This window comes from Anser anser (assembly GCF_964211835.1).
Source record: "Anser anser genome assembly, chromosome: 2".
Lineage (NCBI taxonomy): Eukaryota > Metazoa > Chordata > Aves > Anseriformes > Anatidae > Anser > Anser anser.
In genome coordinates this window covers 128235820-128257148 of record NC_139721.1, presented here as the reverse complement: position 1 = coordinate 128257148, position 21329 = coordinate 128235820, and the positions used below count along the sequence as shown (strand labels likewise).

The following is a 21329-nucleotide window of genomic DNA, read 5'->3' as shown; positions in this document are numbered from 1 at the left end:
TGCTCTTTATTACAATTAAGACACAGGAGATCCTTCCAAATTATTACAGTCAACACAGCATAATTCCTCCAAAGCCTGAGGAATTACAATTAGTTTTGTTCAATACATGTCTCCTATGTACCATTTTTCTCCCTTTTCATTCTCTTTTCCTCATCTTGTGAAAGAGCAAATGCTCTCCTTTCACAATTTCAGGAACTGAATTGATAAAAGCCATTCTAAACTGAACTATGGCAATTACTGTGCAACAGCTAACATTAATTTTGCCTCAGGAATTTCTCAAAGGCAAAGAATACTTAATTCTGAGTCAATTTCCAGATGCTTACTTGTAGGAAGGAGAGAAAAGATTACTTTTCACTCTGATGTGAAGAACTACTGCTCATTTCCTTTTAATGTATGTTCTCAGGAGAACAACAAAAAGATTATGCACCTAAAAAACAAATTAACAGCCACACCCTCTATCCTGAGAAGAGAACAGACACTAAATTGTAATCCTTGCAGACTGTCAGAATGAAGCAAGATTCTTTTCAAACAGTATTTATAACATAACTATTTACATTCATTAACAGCCTCATTTTAACATAAGATTTATTGACTTGAAAAGGCTTGACTTAGTTTAAGGTATAATCCATAACTTCCATTTAAGAGAACTTAGAAAGCTTTTAAATCTTTTATTTATAGACCTTACGAAAAGATATATTGTAACTTTCATACTCATGCAAGAAACATATTAGCTCAATTCCTCCCTCTTTTCTCCAAGTTTTAAATCTTGGAAGATTAAAAGAATAAGAAAGGAAGAGGAAAAGCTGCAAGACAGAGTTAAACTAGTATGTTACTTAACCTTGCAGGACAGCAAGGCATTTAAGGAGATACGCTTCCTGACAAAACAACAGAAATTAGGCAGAAGAATCAAAAGTAGAGGGTATGTAAGCATGCCCAGACACGCTTAAGGAGTTTGCTTCCCTCAGCTTGGAGAAAAAGAAAAATGGACCAGAATATTTTCATTTCTTTGGCAAATTGTTTTTACATTATACCCTATTCTGGCTATACTGAATGTTATGAAGTATTAGGAATAATGTGTTTACCATCCGTTCAAATGGGTTAGGTGTATGCGCTGCTTTATCTAGTAGTTCACTGTATTCCAGCTCCTCGCAGAGACGCTGAAGGGTGTTAAGTGGCTCATTTAATTCAACAGGCATGGCCACTTTGGAGAGATCCTTTCCTATGTTATTTCTCAGGATATTCCATAGGCTGATATTACTAGTATTAGGGCATGGAGCTGGTAAACATGTTCTCCGTTTAGAATGGCATCCAATTCCACTTTCAGAAATACAGTCTGAAAAGGAAGTTGCAGAACAAGTTAATCAATACGTTGCTTACTTACCATTTCATCTCCTTTGCAAACATACATTAAAATTCAATCAACTTTTTTTCTGTCAAAGCTTCCATCCACCCTCACACTTCATTCAAGTATTTCACTTATGGCTTGAAGGTAGCCTGCTACAAAAGGATAAAGAAAGAACACAATTTTAATTTCTGTAAGTTAACCGAGTTAAACTCCAGGTAGGAAAGCAGCATAAAAAATTACCTCCTTACTCTTAAAGGATATGAAAAAGGCTCAGGCTTCCCATTGAATTTGGAAGAGTAAATATTAGAACTAACCTGTTTGTAACAGAGATGGATTCCTATCTGTTTAAGTGACATAAAACCTCCTTCCTTGACAGAGCTTCAATTAAGTTGACACTTCTCAGAAGACAAGGTGTCACTTAACGGATCCAAGCATAAAAATATCACCTGTCTATCTTTTCCTACTTTTTTGAATACTTCTACCAAGGAAATTTACTATACCACAGATTTACATGCAGGCTTTTCTAGAGCACTTGTCACTGTAATGAGCACTTAAAAAAATTTTAAGCCATGTTAGCTTGTAGATGCACTCATATGTTGGCGGAGAAATGACCTCTTTTGTAGGTGGTAAAACTGAAGCAACCGTGGAACTCTAGGTTTGATAAAGATTCAAAAAAAAAAAGGACTTGTAATCACAAGAATACCTGAGGTCTGTGATGCCTTGTCAAAGCGGTCAGAACGGAATAAATGGTTGCAAGTGTGCAATAAAATGATTTGTGTCACAATCAAAATAGAGCTACAAGCTTCTGCAACAGGCAGTAGCCTGAAGATTACATTGCTTATCTGTACATAAATCTCAGTTCAGAAAGGAGCACAGTTGCCACTACATGAGCATGCTCTATACATCCTTAGAAACTCCTAGGAAGCTTCTGCCCTACAATCCATTGCCGTTTGGAGACCTTTGGGTATAGCCCCAGACTGTTAACCCCCATCCTCATCTGGCTTTCCTCAGACAGCTTTTCCTTGGAGGAACTGAAACAGCATAGGACAGCAGAGCTTTCCTGTAGCATACATACCTGCCCAAAGAATCACTGCCCTTAAATGCATGATTTCAAACATTATTTCCTCCATTTTTGCAGTGGCATTAAGCACAAACCCAGCAGTGCTTCCAACAGTGACAAAGTACAGATTACCCCAAGAACTAACGTCCCCACCACTGACGTATACATTAGCCCAGTGCCTCAGACAGAGGCTTTCATAATTAACAGCCTCAAAGAAGTTTCTGTCTTTCCTGCTACTCACAAAACTAGAAGTCCTAACACCTCATGTGACTGAGTTGTAACAAGGACAGGAGAACTATTTGCATACTAGTGCATATCTCTTTCTTTTTGCATAGGAAGGATGTGGGCACTATGAATCAGAAAATCTGCCTGAAACTTAATGCTGCTAAGTGTGCCTTTTTAAGAAGAGGTTGGTTCCTATACTTACTTCCCTATTGGAAGTATTTACTTAGTATCAGAAAAGGCCAAAAAGAAAGATGTTTCCTCACATATCTCAGGAATGACTGGATATCTGAAGAGGAAGGAGTACGCACTAAAAACATATTCTTGTTCAAAAGAGCTCTCTGAAATAGGATTTTGGCTAAATTGTCCCTTGACAGTTTCTGATTAAAACCTGAATACCAACTGACTGAACTACATACTCTGGGTCAGTCCATTTATTGGGGTAAATAGTGACAAAACACAGCAGAGAAAAAGAAAAAATTATAAGTGTAGGAAAAAAAGATGTGAATAGTTCAAACATGCAGCAGGGGAGTTGAAACTTAACACTGTTTATTCATCTGGGCACCTAAAAGGAGCTTTCTAGTCTGGTAATCCAACCATACTGCTCTCATTAATCTCCTTTAAGGCTGCTGGTGCATGCTCAGTGGTTAGGTTAGGCAGACAGACTAGATGCCAAATTTTCTCTACAGTATAGTTTGCCCGCGCCTCATGAAAAAAAAAAAAGAAAAGAAAAAAAAGTCCATGCTACAAGTAAGAAACCATTATTCAGCATTATTGAAGATAAAACATATTGATAGAGTGGGAAGAACATTGTGGTTAGACGACATGCTTTGAAGGCACAGAGCCAATTAGTTTGTTATTACCAATTCCTCTTCCTCTTTCTTGATTCTCATTCTAATTAGCAAGACAGTTAAGTAAGTGTATGCAGTACCAAGCCTATCATAATTAAAACACACAAAGAAGAAATCCATACAGTCACACACTGCCAGTGTGTAATAATTGTCATGTTCCTTTAAACAAATTCTGCTAAGAACAACAGAACTCTGAATGTGGTTGTTAAATTGAAAAAAAAATACTTTCTGGAAAAAAAGAAAGCAACTAAGTCTTGCTAGTTTGAAAAATCCCATGGACATGAAAGGAACTAAAAAAGAGTTGGGAGTCACTAATGAAGCCAAGAAAACAGGTGTTTATCTGCTGATATTGAACACCATCCTGCTTAAACAATGGTGCCCTGGCCCTGATAATCAGATTCCAGAATGTGCTGTTCAAAATCTGTCTAAGGTGGTAAGAGAAAAACCACAAGTTGTTTGCATCACAAAACCTGTAGTATTGAATGATTTCTAGCAAGATGAGAAAAAAATACCCCAAACAACAAGAAACACTGTTTTCAGAACATGATAAATAAAACTTTGAACTTACCTAAAGTTTGTCTTTCATTCTCCATGTCATTGCTTAGGTTATCTTCTGAGACATTATCACTGATATCACTTACGTATGAGTCATCATCTGATACCTAAGTGCAAGGTGGGGAAATAAGCAAGATATTTTACTCATTAAAGCACTCATTAAAATAACCCCATGTGCACATTAAAATTGTTGCTGCAATAATTATTTTATTATATTTGAACTGTTTAAGCTGTATTTCAGTATTATAGAAAAGCAGGCCGAAGAATTAAAAGATAATTTTGGGAGAGATGACCATCAATGACAATTCAACTTTTCTTTTAGTGAAAGCATGCCTCATCTTCTTGGCCCCAGAGCTAAAAGAGCTTTCCCCACATCAAAAGCCAAGGCTTTTATGGCGTCCCAGAGAGGTGATAAAGTGAGCTCTTAAGTTTCAGTGTGCATGACATCAGCCCCAAGGTACCAACAGGTACAACAAGGACAAGTATAAATATATATTTCTACGATACAATTTCTTAAGCACCTGCAGGATGACTCAAGACAGATGGTATAATATATGCAATATCTGCATACCAGCTACCTTTTTGCTATTTTTCTCAATGCACAAATAAGACTTCTCCATAATAACTTTTTACACTTTACTGAGAAAAGATAACAACAAATAAATACATGCTGTGTATTATTATTAAAAAAAAAAAAACATTTCTGGCAGTCATCTGACATGCAATTAGCACTCTGAAAGACAACGTGTCAAGTAGCAGATAATGAACTACATAAGAATAATGTCAATCCTAATGCTCAGACCTCATTTTCTGAAGAGCTGGCAGACAGTAGGACTTCCTGTGCATCGAAAAATTCTGTGAGAGAGTCAGCAATAGACAGTCTGCTTTCATTGGAGATCTGGTGAACCAGACCTCTGCTTTCTTCTCTCGAATTTTCCTGTTTAAAAGAAATACAAAGTTTTGAGAAGAAAAATACCACAAATACCATTCATGCATGCAAATTCAGTCACGTAACTTAACAGGCTGTAAAACAGTGGGAGCAGATTGCACATGCTCCTCTCTAGTGAAAGGCAGCATGTTTTAAAGACGGAATTAAAACCAAAGGAAAACAGACTAAAGAGAAGAAAAAAAGAAGGCAAAAAAAGCGCAATGCATTATTCAGTAAATCAGTTACAGTGATGCATGTAATTTTCCCCCCTAAAAAAATAAATGTAAAAACGCATTGGTATTTGAGTGATTTCACTAGATACATGCAAGCATATCACTAAAAAAGCCCCACAATAAGAAAACTCCCAGCCTCTTTATACTGGATTCACATTCTTTTCTGATCTTAGCCACCAAATCAGTCTTTTCCTCCCATGCCATGCTTAATGCAATGTGGCCTAGGAGTTGCATACAAAATTCAGAGGGGCAAAGTTGCTTTCTATATAATAACAATGCTTTCCTAGCTGTCTTTTGTCACCAGACTACTTTCCATGCTTTGGAAAGCTTTCCTTCACATCCACACACAAGAACTCTCTGTTAACCAAAATCAGCGTATTATCAAAGCCACGTAAATGACATTGTTTTTGCTGCTGCAGGCCCATGTGACCATCATAGCGATTTCATTATCTCTGCCTATGGAAGTCCCAAGTGCTCTACAGATAGTTGGCATAGGCAGAGCTGCAGAAAGTAGTCTAGCAAAGGTGGGATTACCTTGGTTCATTAAGTGGACGCAGGAAAAAGTTGGAGAGGATTGTTACTGTTTTCCCTCAAAACTCCACCAATACTAAGGAAAAGGGCTAGCTGGCCCAAATGAGTGTATCAGCTGCTCTCAAGCTTCATTCTGCACAAGATGCTTTATTAACTTGTAACCATGACTGCCCTAACTATCATCATTTTGCAGGAAATGTAGTGTTTTACTTTCAGAACTCACTTAACGAATAATCTGATAAGCCTGTACTCAAACCGACAAACCATTTCAGTCTTTTCTGCAATGGTGACATGGTAACAAACCAAACTGTTATGATACCAAAGACTTTTTGCTTTTTTTAGCGTATAACCAGGATAAAGCTGCAAGAAAGATGCAACCTCGAAATGATCTCTTCTGTGGGAAACCAGTTACACTGGCCTCCAAGTCAAAAAAAAATCTTATATACATAAGCATTGCTACTGGGATTTTTTCCAACACTATTTTGAATCTGAGAAGCAAAATGAGCAGAAAAGGCTCATAAAAGAACAGTTGCTTTTTATATTTAATCACTTGAGAGTTTCATTTTGTCTACTTTCATGTTACAATTGTGGCATGATAAACTACACCATAAACTGGCTGACAAGCTAAACTTTTATCTTATGCTAAGGCCTGAGAAACTAGTTAATACTGCTTCAGTTTTCACGGGTCTGTCATAGCACCTGATGTATCATTTACAGCCAAGTTTTGTGCAGTGACCTACAGCAGCACTGCTGTATCATAGCCCTCAGAAAAATCTAAGATGAAACTTTTCCAGTATAAGTGATTTTGCCCTTAAGTTCCATTCCCAACCATGCCAGAGGGAATTTGACCACAAACCCCCTAAAGGACCTTTTGAAAGCTATTTTTGTCACATACATATGCAATGCATACAGCATGTTTCAGATATAATCCATTGTCTTTGGAAGGTCCTCCACTAAATAGGAAAATAACTCCTGAAATTAAAAAAACATTGTATCGATACATGAATGCTTCTCTGGATGGCAGTTTAAGTGCTGTTCAAAATCTTATGGGATTAAAAGGAAAAGGCAAGTAGAATGATCAACTACCTTAAAGAAAAAAAGAAAAAAAAGGAGGCTAAATATGGCCAAAACCAGTTCTACTAAAAGAGAACTAAAACAGAAGTGAACAGACTGAATGACTAAACTGTCTTTAAAAATGGAAGGAAATAGTAAGTTATATAAAACCCCCAACATTACATCCATTCAAGTTCTAATGCAGGATTTGTAATGCAAGAGCAGCAGAAGCTTCCATATGAGCTAACATTTAGGAAAATCCACCAGAAATAACACAGCTCTTGCTCCCCTTACTAGCACCATTAACATCTAGATCCTGTGACCTATAAATACACCATATTTGTATGCATTCTGCAGCAAGCCAAAGAACTGTCTGAACACCAGTACATGTCAAACTGGCTAACTGGATATGTAGAAGACTCCAAGGCTTCACACACAAAACTAAATGGTTGAAAGAGCTCGTTAAGAGCTGTGTACATCTAATTTATTTGATCCTTTCATGAAAAAGTCTTCTAATGGTTCTAAACTTTAAATCAGTCCCACTGGTAGCCAGTGTTCTGGGCTAAAAATATTTAGGCAACAAAGAAATACAGAACATGAAAGTTAACAAGGGAATAAGGGGGAGAGAAACGCTGGCTGCAGGGTAACAACAAGACAGCTTTGTTCATGCTGAATGGGAAGTGGGCAGGAGGTGAGGGAGAACACCAGAAGCCAGCAGGAAAAAGCAATGGAAGTGTGCTCAGGAAAACCGCTCACAAGGAGTCTTTAAAATTAAATATTACACAATGCATCATCAGAAATGATTCATAACCACAGAAGTGGACTCATTTTACTAACACAATACACTGCGGGGAACACATGAAGAACAGGACAAGATGTAACACGGTCTAGATGCAGGAGCTGGAGGAAAAGATATCACTGAAAGACGAAATCCATACCCACCTTCACCAAATCTGGACTTGATTTTGCATTAGATGCTGAATCAAGGATCATAGATTCGGCATGTATTCTGCGTAACCGGTCTTTTAGATCAGTGTTTTGTGCTATTGCCTGGAATATTTAACAAAAATATTGGGGATATAAAGTTCTCTCAACTAATTTGAACAGTGGTTTTATTGGGTAAAAAGAAAGGGAAGAAGAATATTTAAAGTGCAGTATTAAACACCACCACCATGATTCTTTACTGGTCCAGCAAATCAGTTATTCTAAATGCTTCAAACCTTGTTCTTTATGTTTAAAATTAAAATTATTTTTGTTCAGACACATAAGTGGAGAACAAAAGCCAAGGATATTTTCAATTTACCAGGTTCTGCAAGGTGATACAAGAATTTAAAAATTAATTTTATGCATCTCTTTTCTTTTCAGCTCCTTTCCTTCTGTCCTATCTCCAAACTAGTCTCTCTCAATATTCTTACTTTTGTTACACCCAAAACCATTTGATTTTCCCATCAACCTGATATTCTCACAGCTCCCTTCGCCTTCGACCAACAGACACATACGACTACTTCAGACTGATTTGGAAGACAAAGTTATCTTCTCCTTTTACTGCTGCACCCCAATTGCAATGGTGCTACTGTACTAGGCATGAACTGAGAATGCAGCCTGGGAGTGAAAGACAACCCTCGCACATGGCAAACATTGTTTTCCAGGAGACAATTCCAGAAATGGCAGAGGGCAAGTTTCACTGGACATGATGATTATGCTCTAAGGCAGAGCTTTTCTGCGTGGTTTGGAGATGGCTACAAATAAATAAATAAATAAATAAAAAGAAAAATACTTAGCAACACCTACAGCAACTTAGCTCTGTTTTCTTTCTTTTTTTTTGTGAGAAAGATATTAATAACTAAAACTCTGCATTTGTATTTACACAGTTGTACTACATTTGTATTTTAACATTGTACAGCAATACTATTTTATATTCTACTGCTTTATAATTATGTGTAAGCATTTTTAAAAATTTACTCTGTTAAAAAATGAATCTCTACAGATACTGACAGTGAAACAGCCCATTCTTCATTCCATTTCAGAAACCAATGCACTCTAGCGAATTAAAAGGACGCCATCCTTCAGAGTATCACAAGTATATGTAACACTGCAAGACCAACAGGTAGTCATGTATGGTAACATAACTTCTCCTTTGCATGGACATGGAGCAGGAGGTCACACAGAAGCAGTTACTGTCTCTCAGATGGGATAATTCAAACAACACACCCTCTAAATAGCTGGCCAGCACTCCTCCAGCCACAGCTGTCAGCTGGACACACTAAGGTCTTTTGGGCAACTCTTTTCTGAGGTGAGGTGGGTTTTCCCTCATACTCAGTTGGAACCACAAAAGACACAAAAGCCCAGTGTTTGAGGATTAGTCTGAGCCAAGAGTTTTACTGAACTCCACTCTGCTAGGGTGTTCAAATTGTCCTGTCTGCAAGCTTATTTCTTCCCTTAAACCGGGGATTCTTTTGTTGGTTACAGTGTATTTTTTCAGATGCTTCCTTGCTTCTTTAATTATGTCTACAATTCCTGGATGCTTACTTATCCCCTGAAAGGCAGGCATGCTTGGGGGCAGCTTCCTGTCTCCTCTCGGTGACTGTCAGCCAAGGAATCACAGAATGGTTTGGGTTGGAAGGGGCCTTAAAGATCATCTAATTCCAACCCCCTGCCATGGGCAGGGACACCTCCCACCAGACCAGGTTGCCCAAAGCCCATCCAGCCTGGCCTTGAAGACTTCCAGGGATGAGGCATCCTCAACCACTCTGGGCAGCCTGTTCCAGGATTCAACCACCCTTGTAGTAGAGAATTTCTTCTTTATATCTGATCTGGATCTACCCTCTTTTAGTTTTAAACCCCTTGTACTATCACCACACACTCTGGTAAAGAGTCAGCTTATCTTTCTTGTAGTCCCCCGCCAGGTACTGGAAGGTCGCAAAGAGGTCTCCCCAGAGCCTTCTTTTCTAGGCTAAACAACCCCAACTCTCTCTCAGTCTCTCGTCATAGGAGAGATGTCCCAGCCCTCTGATCATCCACAGGGACTTCACATATAAAGCTTGGGTTACTAACATGGGTAAGGAAATGTGGTTTTATCCTTACTAATAGGAATACAAGTTTTTGTTTCTTGGCCTCCTGAAGAGAACCAGAAAGTGTAGTTATTTTTCTGCTGCACCAACTGGAGCTGTGTAGACTGCTCTGACTGTTGATCTTAACACCTTCTGCTTTAAAAACTGATACAGAAGAGGTCTCTTCCACCTAGCTGTCTTTGCATTCCTCCGGGCTGGATGGAAATGGAGCAATGTGGAGCAGAATCTTCTTGCTAAGATACACCTGAAATGTACTCCACGACAGGACCACAGGACTGTGGATGGTTTGATGCAGAGCTGAAAGAAAGAGGCAACTTTGGGTAGGAATTTGAGGAACAATCTAGTGCATGTTTATCCTGCAAAGTCTCAAAGACCTGTGCAACTCCTCAGACTGTCAGACTTGCCCAGAAGCAGAAGAAGTGTCTTTAAGTGTTTGGTTTCAGCTTTCTGGCAACGTAACAAAAGGGAATGGAAAAAAAAGATTTCACTGTGATGTTCTTGTCCCAGGATTTTTTCACTAGATGCCAAATATCTACTATAGCAGGCTGTTTATACTGTATTCCAAATAAAGTATATTTAGACTATTTTGAAATATTTCCTCTGGCCAAAGTAGACTTTGGCAAGGGTTATCTACATCTTCCAAGTAGTTCTCTACAGAATGCAGAACTTCACAACTCTTTCTACCACTGTATCAAAGAACAGTTAAAATTTGTGTCCTGACGCCCTTATAATGGAAATGGTAAGAAGAAAAAAACTCTACTGCAAACTCTGGTATTAGTTACTTGTGCTGAGTGCATCTGATGGCCATATGTTAGTCACAGTAGAATTGAAGGAAGAAAATGCGGCCCTGCTGAAATGAAAATGTGTCTCTGAAAAAAAATTGCATTACTAATTTTAACCATAAAATGAAAAAAAAAAAGCCTTCTGAGTCATAGTTCCTGTACTGCAACACAAGTCTAGCCAAGATCATCATTTTAAATAAATCCAGTATAGAAATGAGGATGGTCCTACAGCCCTTAAAAAACACATTTTCCCTTTTTGTTTAATTGTGTCTATTGAACTGGGTAGGGGAAAAAAAAAAAAAGAAGAAACAAACCCTGTTGATGGTTGGAACAATACTGAAGACCTACTGCCCACTTTTGCAATCCGAATGTGGAGAACCCTCTTGTTTACACAATATTTTGTCCCAATAATGTTTCTGATTTTCTGATGGATATGGTCTTGAGGGCAGGAAAGACAGTAGGCCTGAAGTGATGGTGGAGGGGAGAAAGAACATCCTCTGGCTTTACATATGTGTAGTCTGGATTCGACACACAGGCATTTACTGCTCCTGTGTCAAGTGTTCAGGCGGACTATATTACGTGTTATACCCACATCTTCCAATGAGTGCAAAAAATAATTTACACAGCCTTCCTGTATAGCATGCTGTGAAGTGCTTTTTTTCCTTCTCTTGTAGCCTTCTTCTATTGTGCTTTCTTCCTTCTATTTATTTTTTATATATTACGTTTCTGTATTCACTATCTACTTTTCTTAGACTGTGTGTAGGTCAAGGATAGAAGCAGAGATGCTAATTTTGTAAAACTCTTTTGATGCACTTAATCTGTTCACTTTTCTTCAGCCTGTCAGGCTAATAAGGGCAAAACAGACTTAAGTTTTATAGCTTTCAACCAATGAGTTTGATTTTTTTTGTACATGTACAGAATAAAAAACAAATTAGTAACAACCACCAAGTCAAAGTAACCAGTACAGGACTCTCTTGAAAAGAACAGTCTTGCAAATGCGTCACGTTTATCGTAACTGTGCTTCCATAGCTCTTCAAAGGAAGCTCATTCTTTTCTCTTACAGGATCTCTCCTGTGCATGGTGAGAAAATTTCTGTTGGCATCATGGCTTTACAAATCTACAGGCTAAGAATAGTTCTCATATAGATGTTAACCTCTGCTGAAACTGCCAGCATTCACAAATGACATCTGGACGAGCTACAGAAGGCTTATTAAGTAACAGATAAGAGCTAAGAGCATGACTTTTAAAGGACATCTAGAGGATGGAGACGAATAGAATTTCATTGCTCAGAAAAAAAAATCAAGCTGAGTGTTCACTTAGTTCAGAAGTCTTAAAACTGATTTTCTGATGTAAAATAGTAGGCAAAAAGCACTGGAAAAATGTGAGACACCTATCCAGATGTCAGAAGTGGAATATCTGAAAGCCAAAAACTAATGAGTAAATATAGTTATTATGCAACAGGTTTCAGTTTTCGCCAAAATCTACAAAGATAGAACTGCCTCTACAGGTCTAGGCAAAGAAACATGTTACAAGCTAAAAATCTATAACCATATGCAGCTTTTGTAAAACAAAGGACGTTTTTATAAACTTGTAAATCTTGTAAACTTTTTGTAAAACAAAGGGAGTCGAACAATTTTTATACTGAACAATTTCCTAAGATCATCTATATCACATATAGCCAGAGAGTCAGGAGTGCCTCTGATTAGGAATTTGCAACATAGACTGAATTTTTTAAGAGCGTGGTAATGATGGTCTTCATTGCTCTGAAACCAGATTGCTATTTGGTTGACGCATTCAAATATGAATAGCCTGCAAGGTCTCAAACAATTAGACAAAGTACACCAACCTAAACTCCCCACCTTTTTAAAGAGCATAATCTTTTGTCATTTAGAACTCTGCTCTAACTGCTCCATTGCTGCTTGTAGATGACTAACAGGTAAAGTTGCAAGCCCATATAAGCAAGTTGTACTTGAGTTTGTTTTTCAGTGTCTTGGTACAGTGTGATGACACTCTGGTGCAATAGAAAGGAGAGCTGACTGCTTTCAGCTCCTCCTTCTTTTATTTTGTGCCAGTCATAATAAATACCTGAATGCTGCTTAGGAGAAGGAAACCACAACCTGCTAGAACTGAGTGATTGAACAGAGTGTATATTTCCAGACAAAGTAGACTTATTGTCACAGAACAGCCCTCTTATATTTAACATCAAATAATACAGATTATACTATATACAGGTATACTATATACTATAAATAAATCTGTCTGACCTCAGTGTTTTCACCTTTAGCATTTAGGAAAGAGAGTCTTTATACAACACCCTATATAATAACTTATGCTTCAATACTGCAAATTCTAGCACAGAACAGACACTTATGAAACAGAAATTAATTACTATAAAATTTGAAAGTGGTATCTGATAATAATGAAGCTTGCTGAACTTCAGCACATCACTTACAGATGTTAAGGCATTCTTCAAGCCAACTATTTGTGCAGATGGAGATGAGGCTGCATCGTGCTCCAGCATCTGCTTCAGCTTTTCTCTCTCTGTAGATATGGTGCTGAAAGCTGACTTCAAGGTGAAGTAAACTAGAACCATTTTGTAAAAAGTGAAAGTTAAAAACAGCCTGCTGTATACATATCAGTTATGTAAAACTTAAATGAAACATCGTTTACGGTGACAGAAACAAGAATTTAGTTTGAGATCCTGGATAGGTCACTAAAAACAAGTAATATTAATCAAGGTTACAGAGTAGGTTTTTAGTAGGAGAAATGTTTATGGTGAATGCTACTATGCTGACTATATTAGCCACAGTCAAAATTACTTTGATTATTTGTGACAGATGGCAACAAAGCTAACTAACCACATCTGCTCTTCACTTGCTTTGTTCCCCAATCAGCTTGAATCTTCAGATGGCCATGACTCTACTTCACATTCCTTTAAGAATTCCAGGGGGGAAGGAGACGGAAGGGAAAAAAAAACAAATCAAGAAAGCAGCTATAGCACATACAGTGCCGCAGCTATAGGGTTAGCAGTTTCACCACAAGTTAACTGTGGCGTTGAGTTCTATTATATCATTTGGGTACAATGAAATTTCAGCTTGTTAGATGATTTCGTGACTGAAAGGCTCAGGTCCTGAATGTGATGGTGCTCCTTCTACTCCTTCCTGAGCCTATATTACTAGCCCTGAACATTCAAAGACAATAGATCATGAAAGCTGAAAATCACTGATTTTTCAAGGGGAATGCACTTTTTTTTTTTTTTTAAAGAGATTTGATATTTTCTTTAACTATGAGGAATACGAAGTGACATTTGCTTATGTAGGCTTTGAACATTCATATAACTGCAGAACTAATGGATTTCTGGGGGACTAATCGAACCTTGTACTGAAGTCACAAGAACTAGCAATGAAAAAAATTTGTCAGGGAATTTACCAGGGAAACGGAGATACTAAATCTGAGTGTGGATGCATAGAAAGGGTAAAGAAAAAGAAATCTCTAGTATCTCTCTTTTCTAATCATCCATTCAGACTTAGCCTGAATAGTCATTACCTCGTATGTCTCTCTCACATGTATATATCTGAATATCTCAGGTAAACTAACTTAATCTTATAAGATAATACTCCTGAGGTGTATTTCAACACTGCAAACGGTTACCGAAGATAATTTTCATACCTTACCCTACATGAAGAAATCTAACAATGTCACAGAGGATGAAGAGGAAGATGTATCCATTATGATCTACTTTACATTAGCCTTTCACACGTGGATGACATACACAGAATCCTCAGTGACCTTGTATTTCATTTAGTAAGTTGTATACTAAAATTCTGAAGAAATGTTACAGAATTAAGTACTAATGTTACATTTCAGTTGTATCAAAAGCTAAAGCAAAAGTTTTCTTTACTATCCTTTTCCAGAAGTGTAAAAAGCAAGTTTGGGAAAAAATATCTTTGCTTTCTTAATAAAATGGTAACTGCACTAAATAGTGCATAGTCAATTGTCCCCTCAATGCATGGTTCAATCCAGTCAAAACTTGCGACATGGACATTTGAGTTACGATCACCTTGAGCAGGAGATTTCTAGAACTCCACTAGATAGCAACTTTTCCAACTGTGCCCTCACCCTCTTTTTTGTTTTCAGAAAACATGGATCAGTTTTGATTATAATTGACTTTATAAAGCTTACTACTAAGATAGATACATTCTTTACCAAACGGAATCAAGACACATCAGCACCAGAGGGCAAAAACAATGAAAGAATGCATACTGATAACATCAGATCCTTATCCTGTGCAAAAGGGGGCAAAACCAATGCTTCCAAGTCTTTCAGATATACATGCTTGAGTGCCTTCCTTACCAGGATTACTTAAATAGTAAAAATGTTTCCGGTGTGAGGGTGACAGCGCAAAGTACTGCTAAAGAAGAATGATTCTTAGAGAAGAAACAGTCAAGCTGCCCCTCTGGCTGCTTTACATGATTTTACTCTTATGTATTCACTAAAAATAGGTTACTACCATAGCAACCCTTGCATCACCAACAAATGTTGACTCTGAAATACAGTGAACCGCCTGAATTTATAAACATACATGTGCTCATATACACACATATGCATGTAAACAGAAAAGACTATAATCTGCTGTAGCATTTACAGCAATGGACTGTAGGATTTTCACCTTTTGGCAACAAATAGAATCTAGGTTTTTAGTACATTAAGTAAGGTAAGGTCCTCCACAAAATATATATATACTGGATGATTAAGCCACTTTTTTCAAATGACTCAAGACATCAACATTTGCAATTCCATGAGGGAATAAAAGGAAGGGAGGGCGTTTTGTGCATTTTTCTAAATATTAAATAGGATGCATTCTCAAAAGTCACATCAATATTTAAATTGTGATGACATAAAACTATGAATGAATGACAGAATTTCATTTACCTTTATGTGCAATGTGAAATAAGTCCTCCTGCATTTTAGTAAATTCTGATGATGTTTCAGAGCCATCAGAGTAGTTTTTCTCTTCTACAAAATCTATTGTAGATAAATTAGGATTGGAAGCATGCAGTCTCATAGGGGCAGAAAATACTGAAGGCACCTGTAAGGAGGACAGCCATTTGTGATGTTTTTTGTTTGTTTTGCAAATAATGTTGTTTTTTTTTTTTAATTGTCCCTATCAGAGTTGCATGTTGGAGACACCAAAAATTGAAGTACTACCGTTGGTTACCAATAGGCTTGCAATGGATAAAACCACTGATACAATTTTGCCCAAGATGTCATAATTGGAGATTTGGCAAAATTCCATGAAACAGGCCCATTGAGAGCTGTAGGATGTGATATACTATTTTTACTCACTTCCTAGTATCTAACAATATGGCCTCTGGAGGCAAATATGCACAAAAATACCTGGAGAATATAAAAAATCTGTACTGCTAAAAAAATAAAACACTACTAGAATCCCCCCCCCAAATTGCAGGCAGATGGAAAAGATAGGTAAAAGACATGGTCAATCTCCCAAAGAAATTAGTACAGATCTTGTTGCAGATATAAATGAGGACATATTTTTGTTCTGTCTAATGTATTACTGCTTAAAATGATCCAGCACAGGATACTAATTCAAAAGGACTCATACTTCCTAAACTGGTTACACTGAGAAATGATCAATAACTAAGATCTAGAGAAAGATAGGCTACTGAAAGTATTGAAGTTACCTGTAATGTTCCTTTAGCCTCTTTACCAACAACTCTGGATCTCCACCTCCTATGTGTTCTCTTTTCCTTCTTTGGGCTTTCAAAAGGTCCAACCTTTTAACAACACACCGGACAAAATTAATGCAGATCACCATAAAACTAGCAAAGATAAGAATAAACACCTTGATCCTTTAGGATTTGGGGTTGTTTTTTGAATTGCAAGGGAAAACTTTTTTTTTTTAAACAACAAACCTGCATAGCATTTATAGCAGGCGCTGAATAGGTCCTGTGAAGAACATCCATGCTCTGTAACAGCTGGTTCATTTCCAGTAAATGTGTGTGACAGGTGGAGAGATCTGTTTTGAACAACAGAATATTTTCAGTTGCTCTCAAGTAACAGACGCAATGAAAGTTTTTTGTTTGTAGGTTAGTCTTATTTTGATGGTTGCTAGCTTAAGTTATATATTGACCAAAAAAAAAAAAAAAGAAGACTATTAGACAACTGCATAAAAATGCTTGTATCCTTCTCTCTTCAAGTTCATACTCAAAATATTGAAATGTATCTATACAGCCTGTGCAATGATCATGGTATTTTATCCTAGCTGATTGTAGAAAATCGAGACTAACACAATAATTACTGCAGTTTGGAACTAGTCAGATCTCCTCATGGAGAGGGGGTAACAAATCCATAGGCTTAAAGACAGAATAGTCCATTCAGAATTAGAGATGTGGCTCCTCTATGTTAGCGTTGAAGCTCAACGTTGGGTAGAAACTTACCAGATATACAGCATACAGACACTATCAACATAAGAAAGATTTTCATGCTTTTAGGAAAACATGGAAGCAGAAGGTAACTTTTAAGTAAAAAGATTTAGTCCTTTTAAAATGACTAGATTTTGGATGCTTCCCTTTTTTGAATACCCAGATTACGAAAGTTCAAGTTTTACTATTGAAGGTGATGTTCATATATAAAAGAAAATATACTGAAATATGTAGGTTCCTTTAAGAGGTCCACAAAATTGATAATCTCCACATTCAGGAATCACTAGTCCTTTTGAAAACAAGTAGGCAGTTAACCAACAACTACTTTGTTCCTCCCTCTTGTTTCTGAGAAAACTCTAATTACTATTTATGCTATTGTACTGTCATTTTAAAAAATAGCCATAGGAAATAGGCTATTTTCAGCTTCCTTCAAATATCATTACCTCTAGAGCATTTTTCCATGTCTTCAGAAGACTGTAGCCATGACGGAATCCTGGACTCATTACTCGAAAAGGAAAATGACAAGTTACCTCCAGCTGACAGTGAATTCTGTTTGGTCAAGCTGCCTGCCTGTTCCAAAGAAGAACAAGCGAATTATTAACAAACAATATTTTAACAAAGGAACAATAATATTTTGCTGAAAAATAAATTTTGAGAAAGGACAAAGCTCTGCATCAATTAAATCAATTTAATATATTCTAAGCTCCTCATGTGGCACAAAACCAAAACAGGACATTCTGTTCCTTCTGCACGCTCCCTGAAGAAACCCCCAAAGGTAACTAAAATGTAATATGCACATGTTTGTTAGAGCTATTTTCTAATGAAGAAAGCATAATCTACTAGATGCTTTTTAAAAATTTTACTCAAGGTCTTATGACTCAAGAGTAGATTTAGCTTGATAGACCTTAATACATGTGTGACCAAATATCTTAACTGGATATAGACTATCCTTTTGCAATGTCTCAGTACACTTTCTCAAACTTATCTCATTTTCGGTAGTGGCTACTGTCAGATGCTTCAAGAGATGCTGGAAATCCTGCATAAGAGTGAATTGCGCAGTACAATTAAATAGCTTCCAGTGGAAAGAAATTTCTAGCCAATACTATTACTACTTCATAGTGGTTTATTCTGTTTTCTTTTCCAATATAACTACAAATAGTAGCCATTCAAACGTTTAATTATTTTTTAAACTTTACTAAACCTTTCACCTTTACTAATATCTACATCAGGAAGTTGCACAAAGCAATTACATGCTTTATCAACATCTTGTTTAAAGTCAGTTTTTAAAATGTTTCATCTTAAGTGCCATTACATGGCCCACTCACTGATTATGAGAAAAGATAAGTTGTTTGGCTCTTCTCTAAATCACAGGCCTTACAGGATTTGTTACCTCCTGCTCACCTTATATCAAAACTCATGTAGTACTAGTTTTAAATTTATTCAGAGGAAACATCATTTATATCTCATTCAGTTGCTGTTTTCTTAGTTTGTCTTATAAAGTTTACAACACATGCTCCAACTTGAGTTGTAGAATAAAACAGAATGCACTGTCCCAATGATGTCATTCAGTACTATGTCAATTTATATAGTCAGTGCGTTATAGCAGTAAACATCAATAAACACAATTATTTTTAAATTAACCTATGCAGTTCAGCTGTTTTATTCCTACATAAATAAAGCTGTATGAGCCTTAGTCATCTATACAGATACACACAAATAATAATTCCAGCACCTTTATAAGCATAAGTAAACTTAATTTAAAGATGAACACTTTATTGACATTTTGGGAGCCAATCCCACATATATCTCTTAAAAATCTAACCATATAACCAAACCTTTTCCAGAATTTGTATCCATGAGGGGCACGAGCAGGAGGTAAGAAGCAAGAAGACATTGCCAAGAAACAGGTAAAAGAGCTTGTAGAGCTCCAGTTAGCATACTTTTGGTCATGATCAGCCTGGTTAAGCATTAGATTCTAAGTGTTCCACTTAATTATACATAGATACATACATCCACCCTCCAACAACAACAATAAAAAAGTGAAAATTGATCTAGTGTTTCTAAAAGCAAATAAAATGCAATATAAAGTTCACTTAATATATTTTTCTCAAAATAACTTAACTTCTGGATTGATATCAACATTAACCTAGCTAGGGCTGGTGTAAATTGGCAAACCTCCATTTAGCTTCAGCACATCTAAGGTGATTAACTGCAGCTTAAGAACTATCCCCTTCTATTTTTCACATGAAAATAAGTAGGGCTTCTTTGCGGTACAAATCTGGATTAATAAATTAAAAGTGAATTAAAGTCTTTCATGCCAAAGAAGAAATGTTTATAGCTACTGACAATGAGTACAGATTTTAGATATTCTGGTCACATGGATATATACTTTTTTTTTTGGTGAGCAAAGGCATTGTTATGTTTGATGTCTGCCTTCAATATTATTCTCCCCCCTCTATTCCAGCTGTCTTGCAGGAGAAAAGAACTAGACTGTCCCAGAAGGTTTCCCATTTCCTAGCAGACACAGCCTCAGCAGAGCAGGCTGTCAGAGCCGCAGAGGTGGTGGCTCCACAAAACCCATGCAGACAGCTCTTTGCAGAACAGTGCTGTTACCGCAGGGCACATCACTGTCCTTTCAGCTGCTGGCTCATACAAATCCCCTTGTTCAGGCACGTGTTTGTGCTTGCTAAAACAAACAAACAAACAAACAAACAAAACCTTACACAGTTACTGTATAGTCCTACCAAAGTGGTGAACCTCCCCTCAACCCAGTGTCTTGTAGACACTGAGCTCCATGCAGCTAACAGGCAAACTTATAGACTGACTTTGTTCAAACTGATACTACAGGCACCCCTGTTTTTTTATGTCAATAATAGGGGATGTATTGTACTTGGTGTCTCTGAAGGCGAAAAAGGCGTGGGAGAAAGGTTAGTGGGTAAATTTACAAAGCACTCCTAAACATCCTCCAAGAAACCTACAGATGGAGAATCCTCAGAAATGCCTAAAACCCTTTTAAGCAGAAATACTGTGCTGTTTCCACAGTAAGCACTGATAAACGTGTTGCTGACAGCTCAGAAGGAATCCTATCAAACCAGGGAGGTGCCACTAGGAGGAAAATTCTTGTACTGCAGGTAGTGTGAAACAAACCCACTCAGACCACACAGCAATATAGCTAGGGAAAAGAAAACCTTAAGAAGGAGGATAACAAAGAGGTGATGGCTGCACAGAGATACTTGTGGAGCTGACAGAAACAGAAAGCAGTTCCAGTTACAGAAAGTAGCACAGTGTTGATTAAAAAAAAAAAAAGATGTTCTCAAAAGAGATCACTGGTTCTAGACAACAGCAGAAGAGCTTCTTTGGGTGAACGTCAACCACTCAATGTGCAAACCGCTGGAGACAGATTGTGTTCGGGTGCAGAATACAATCACTGTTCTGTGAGAGTACCTCAGTGAAAAATATAAGTGGTAGTTACAGGTGATGGCTGTTCAGTAATCCCTATATACATATGCAGAAATATCTCAGTTGAGCACAGTCAGACACGTTAATGTAAAAAGAAAGAGGTTTTCTTAGCTAAAGGATAAAAGAAAAATGAGGAAAGGGGAAAAAAATACAGCTGAGTGCTCTTTTGTGACCCAGACTGACATTCACCATGAACATATCACACAAATACTGATATATGTCTTAAATATTATGGGATTATAACTATATTTTCATGACTTTTGAAACTGAATATTATTTAATGCACTAAAATAATAAGACAATATTATACAATTTACCATCATCATAGAGAAAACTGCTTGGGAGCAAATATATAAATAATATTATTTTGCTCTTTATAGAGCAAAACATTTTAAACGATAACTTAAACCCCTACAAATTTCCTATGCTCCTTATTTAAACACAAGTCAGGCTAATTTATTCCCTGATGAAAGCTCATTATTTATAAATCGTAACTATTACCTTTCTACTTGGAGTAGAATCACACACACCGGGGACTGAGTCCGCAGTAGCAGATACAGGGAAGAAAAGATTATTGACGTCATGAGGAAACATGGAGATTTCATTCTGACGATACATTCTGTGATGACGAAGTTTTGCTACCCATTCATCAAACAGCTCCTGAGATTTCACCTACACAAAATTTCAGATTTTGTAACACTCACATTCAAAACTTCCAACAAAGAAACTAAGATATCTTGTGCTCATTAGACAGCTAGCCTGGCTGACTTTTATCGGCAAAATATCAAGAAAGTTT

General features: G+C 37.1%; 1 protein-coding gene across 14 annotated transcripts in view; it reads right to left on the bottom strand.

Annotated features, from left to right (window-relative positions):
- Window positions 1-21329, bottom strand: part of OSBPL3 (oxysterol binding protein like 3) — an 88543-nt gene that overhangs the window by 14374 nt on the left and 52840 nt on the right. For 11 of the 14 annotated variants that reach the window (XM_083826868.1, XM_083826876.1, XM_083826874.1 and 8 more), the window contains 10 exons: window positions 21035-21205; window positions 17518-17644; window positions 16565-16668; window positions 16334-16426; window positions 15564-15720; window positions 13084-13214; window positions 7721-7828; window positions 4836-4970; window positions 4047-4140; window positions 1083-1333 (listed from right to left, as the gene is read on the bottom strand). In XM_083826868.1, the coding sequence (XP_083682994.1) occupies window positions 1083-1333; window positions 4047-4140; window positions 4836-4970; window positions 7721-7828; window positions 13084-13214; window positions 15564-15720; window positions 16334-16426; window positions 16565-16668; window positions 17518-17644; window positions 21035-21205 (1371 nt within the window). The remainder of the gene's footprint in view (window positions 1-1082; window positions 1334-4046; window positions 4141-4835; window positions 4971-7720; window positions 7829-13083; window positions 13215-15563; window positions 15721-16333; window positions 16427-16564; window positions 16669-17517; window positions 17645-21034; window positions 21206-21329) is intronic. The other 3 variants (XM_083826870.1, XM_083826871.1, XM_083826872.1) reach the window with 1 other exon arrangement.